The 4,718-nt window shown below is 57.1% G+C and overlaps 1 protein-coding gene across 1 annotated transcript; it reads left to right on the forward strand.

The window, feature by feature from the left end:
* Nucleotides 1-940: 940 nt before the first annotated feature.
* LOC125521609 (subtilisin-like protease SBT1.8) lies at nt 941-4,219 on the forward strand. The gene is made up of 2 exons (XM_048686667.1): nt 941-2,668; nt 3,134-4,219. The coding sequence occupies exons 1-2, from the start codon at nt 1,027-1,029 to the stop codon at nt 3,796-3,798; spliced, it is 2,307 nt and encodes a 768-aa protein (XP_048542624.1). The 5' UTR covers nt 941-1,026; the 3' UTR covers nt 3,799-4,219.
* Nucleotides 4,220-4,718: the final 499 nt, after the last annotated feature.

Consider the following 4,718-nt stretch of genomic DNA (forward strand, 5'->3'; position numbering starts at 1 on the left):
GCATAGTTCCGCTCTCACTCATAGTGATAGCACTTCTCGCGTATACCTTTGTTTAGATGGATGACGTTGTAGTTGCAAGTATTCGAGACTTGCATGTATCGCTATTTTCGAGATGATGACAAGATACCACTTTGTGTTGGATGATGATTATGACGAGACTATTTGTATGTATATGCTATGATTACATTTGTGGTCTCGTAGGCATTTGTATGTGTATCATGATGACATTTGTGTGTGCTAAAGATTCTTCTATAAAGCATGTTCAAATACAAAACAAATATGCCAAAAAAAACAAAAAACTATTAAAATTAGCAGTAGCGAGTGGAGAAAAGTTAGCAGCAGCGCGGTTGTAGCAGTAGCGCGCACAGGGGAAGCGCGCTATAGCTATTAGCAGCAGCGATGTTCCTTTAAGCGCGCTGCTGCAACAATTGTGTAGCAGTAGCGCGGGTGGACCAGCGCTACTGCTATACATTAGCGGTAGTGCCTTATTAGTAGCGCCGGCCCCCGCGCTACTAAAAGGCCGAAAACCCGCGCTGCTGTTAGACTTTTCTCTAGTAGTGGTGTTTTGAAGAACAGTTCGAGAGGGTTCTACTTGGAAATTGAGGAGGTAAGCCGGAATAGATGGTGGAAAGGCGAATGATGAACAAAAGGATATACTTGATCAACGAATTATTAGGCACTCGATAGAGGCGTTACCAACACAGTCTTATTCTCTCATCACTTACTAGAAACCAAAATAATCACGAAAGCCAACTAATCCTGGGAAAGATGCCGCATCACTCCCTAATCATCTCAAGTTTATCTGGCCCCAAAGGAAAAGCGGGAAAACGGAGCATCTTCTTCCTCCCTGATCACTCATGCTGATCCGCCAAAAAGCCCAGAAAACCTCTCTAAAGCCCTGCAGAAGGGCCCCATCTCCCCACACGCACAAGCGCTTTCCCAGACACTAGCCATTATCACCACCATCTCAGTCAGCCTCAGTCTCGTCCTCCCCTCACTTCCCGTTCCCCACTCTCCACTCCCCCAATGGAGGGCACTCACCTGCTGCTCTCCGTCCTCGTCCTCCTTGCAAGCCACTCGCTTGCCAATGTCAATGGCGACGCCGACGTCTCCAGCAGCGGCGGCAGGACGACGACCTACATCGTGTTCATGGACCCGGCGGCCATGCCGGCGGCGCACCCATCCCCGGCCCATTGGCACGCGGCGCACCTCCAGTCCCTGTCCATCGACCCGGCGCGCCACCTGCTCTACTCCTACTCCGTCGCCGCGCACGGTTTCGCGGCCGCGCTGCTCCCGCACCACCTGCCGCTCCTCCGCGACAGCCCGGGCGTGCTGCAGGTCGTGCCGGACACCGTGTTCCAGCTCCACACCACGCGCACCCCGGAGTTCTTGGGGCTGCTCTCCCCGGCGTACCAGCCGGCCATCCACAACTTGGACGCGGCCTCGCACGACGTGGTCATAGGGGTTCTTGACACCGGCGTCTGGCCGGAGTCGCCGAGCTTCGCGGGCGGAGACCTCCCGCCGCCACCCGCGCATTGGAAGGGCGTGTGCGAGGCCGGCGTGGACTTCCCGGCGAGCGCGTGCGGGAGGAAGCTCGTAGGCGCGCGGAGCTTCTCGCGGGGCTTCCGCGCCGCGAACGGCGGCCGCGGGGGGATGGGTGCGGGGAGGCGGTCGGCGCGGGACAGGGACGGCCACGGGACGCACACGGCGACGACTGCAGCGGGCGCGGCGGTGACCAACGCGAGCCTGTTCGGGTACGCCACAGGAACGGCACGCGGAATGGCGCCCGGGGCTCGCGTGGCGGCGTACAAGGTATGCTGGCCGGAGGGGTGCCTCGGCTCTGACATTCTAGCTGGCATTGACTCCGCCGTGGCCGACGGGGTGGGCGTGCTATCCCTGTCGCTCGGCGGCGGCGCGGCGCCGTACTACCGGGACACCGTGGCAGTAGGCGCCTTCGGTGCCGCGGCGGCCGGCGTGTTCGTGGCCTGCTCAGCAGGCAACTCCGGCCCGTCCGGCGCCACGGTCGCGAACTCCGCGCCGTGGGTGGCCACCGTCGGCGCGGGCACGCTGGACCGCGACTTCCCTGCCTACGTCACGCTCCCATCCGGCGCGCGTCTGGCTGGCGTGTCCCTCTACGCCCAATCCGGCCGCCCCGTCATGCTCCCTCTCGTCTACGGCGACAGCCGTGACAACGCAAGCAAGCTCTGTCTCTCGGGCACGCTCAACCCGGCGTCCGTGCGCGGTAAGATTGTGCTGTGCGACCGCGGCGTGAACGCGCGCGTGGAGAAGGGCGCCGTCGTCAAGGCCGCTGGCGGTGCCGGGATGGTGCTTGCGAACACGGCAGCGAGCGGCGAGGAGCTCGTGGCAGACAGCCACCTCCTCCCGGCCGTGGCGGTGGGCAAGTCGACCGGTGACAAGATACGGGACTACGCCCAGCGCGGTGGCCGGCCGATGGCAATGCTGAGCTTCGGCGGGACGGCCCTCGGCATCCAGCCGTCGCCCGTCGTGGCGGCGTTCAGCTCCCGCGGGCCCAACACCGTCGTGCCCGACATCCTGAAGCCGGACATGATCGGTCCGGGCGTGAACATCCTGGCCGGGTGGTCCGGCGTCAAAGGGCCGACCGGGCTCGCCAAGGACGGCCGCCGGACTCCCTTCAACATCATCTCCGGTGAGTGCACTGTTCAGATTCAGTTTCTGCTGATATTGTCATCATGTTTGGAATTACCACTCATTTTTTACGGCCTGCGCAAATTGACTATGAAAAAAAATGCTACCCACAATCAAATCCTTCAGACTAAAGTTCCAAAAAGGCGCCATTTCATTTCAACTTTCGCTGCTTGTTGGAGGAAACAGAAACAGCACTTGTTTTCACTGCCTTTTGTCAGACGCGCACATGTGATGCTCTAGACGACTAGACTAGACTAGATGTGAAACCTTTCAAAGCCAACACCACCAAAGAAAGTTACTTTCCCTTGTTACTTTTTGGTTTGAGTGGTTTCTAGCATTGCATGCTGGATCTCGTGACAAGATACCGGATTGCCTCCAAACCAAATATGAGTACAATAAATATTCAGCTCACTCCCTTTGTGTTTTACACTTTTACTGAACAATAGTGTGATTGTGATTCCTGCAGGGACATCGATGTCCTGCCCACACATCAGCGGACTGGCCGCGCTGCTCAAGGCGGCGCATCCAAACTGGAGCCCAGCGGCCATCAAGTCGGCGCTGATGACCACCACATACACCATGGACAACACGAACTCCTCGCTCCGGGACGCCGCCGGGAGCTCACCGGCGACCCCGTTCGGCTTCGGCGCAGGCCATGTCGACCCGCAGAAGGCACTCTCCCCGGGCCTCGTGTACGACATCTCCACCAGCGACTACGTCGCCTTCCTCTGCTCCCTGGACTACAGCGCGGCCCACATCCGGGTGATCACCAAGATGGCCAACGTCTCGTGCCCGCCGAGGTCCCGCCCCGGCGACCTCAACTACCCATCCTTCTCCGTCGTGTTCAGGAAGAAGCCGAGGCACGTGGTGAGGTACAGGAGGGAGCTGACCAACGTCGGCCCGGCCATGGCCGTCTACGACGTGAAGGTGAGCGGCCCCGCGTCCGCCGGCGTCACGGTGACGCCGGCGAGGCTCGTGTTCAAGAAGGTGGGGCAGAAGCAGAGGTACTATGTCACCTTCGAATCCAAGGCCGCCGGCCCGGGCCGCGCCAAGCCGGACTTCGGGTGGATATCATGGGCGAGCGACGAGCATGTCGTCCGCAGCCCGGTTGCCTACACATGGAAGATGTGAGGAGCAGGGCAGCAACTTCAGGCCCTGCTGGTGTTTGATTTAGTCGTGCTCAGGTTCAGGAGAAGATGAAATATAGCTAGATAGCTTTGATGTAGTTTGCTGGTCGCTTCGCAAAGAGAATCTGCGCGAAGCCCTCAGCTGCAAAACCTGGAGTTCTTCCTCGGTGCCGGTCGGTGACTCGCCGGACTTTGTTTTCCCTTACGGTTGTTAGTTGCCGGCGACAAGCTTGTGCGCCGTTAACGAGTGAGGTTTAAGTTTTATCCTTTTTCTAGTTCTGTGTTTGCAAGCGAGAAATAACTCTGAACCAAAGTGGCTCAGCCGTTTGATCCCAATTTGTCATCTGGTGTATTTCTATGCCCATCCTGGTGCTCCTGAATTAATGCAAAATGATGGAAAGATCGTTAGAATTTCTCTTGGGCAATATGCTTGTTTGGAACTGCTATGTTTGAACCAGCTTGTTCTTTTTTTCAGAAAAGGAGGATGACCCTGGCCTCACATCTGAGAGATGCATGCTGTCATTTTATTGATTATTCTCGAGGACCTTACAAAGTAGTATAACAATATGTCTGAATCCGCCATCTTGACAACATCTGTGGCTACTCCAATCCATATGATGAAAGGACATCAATGCTACACCTACGTAGCTATCTATACGTAATTAATGTAACAGCTGTGGCCTTTTTGTTAAAGGAAATCAGGGGAGGGGGGCCCACCCCGTTGAAATCAGGGGCGGTGGAAGGTTTAGTTAGGGAAGTTTCGTAAGATTACGTAGGCTTTTACGTAGGTGTAGCATTTTTGATGAATGGGTGCGAGCTGGGCCAAATATCCAGATCTCTCACCTAAGCCTAACATCTAAAGCAGGAGGCCCCGATCGAGCCACATATCGGGTCTGATGCACAAATCGATCCGACGCACTGACA

The sequence above is a fragment of the Triticum urartu genome, chromosome 7 (assembly GCF_003073215.2).
Source record: "Triticum urartu cultivar G1812 chromosome 7, Tu2.1, whole genome shotgun sequence".
In the NCBI taxonomy this organism is placed as follows: domain Eukaryota; kingdom Viridiplantae; phylum Streptophyta; class Magnoliopsida; order Poales; family Poaceae; genus Triticum; species Triticum urartu.

Coding starts and splice junctions, on each gene's coding strand:
- LOC125521609 (XM_048686667.1), top strand. CDS start 1,027: ATGGAGGGCACTCACCTGCTGCTCTCCGTCCTCGTCCTCCTTGCAAGC. Junction 2,669..3,133: donor TCCCTTCAACATCATCTCCG/GTGAGTGCACTG, acceptor TGATTCCTGCAG/GGACATCGATGTCCTGCCCA.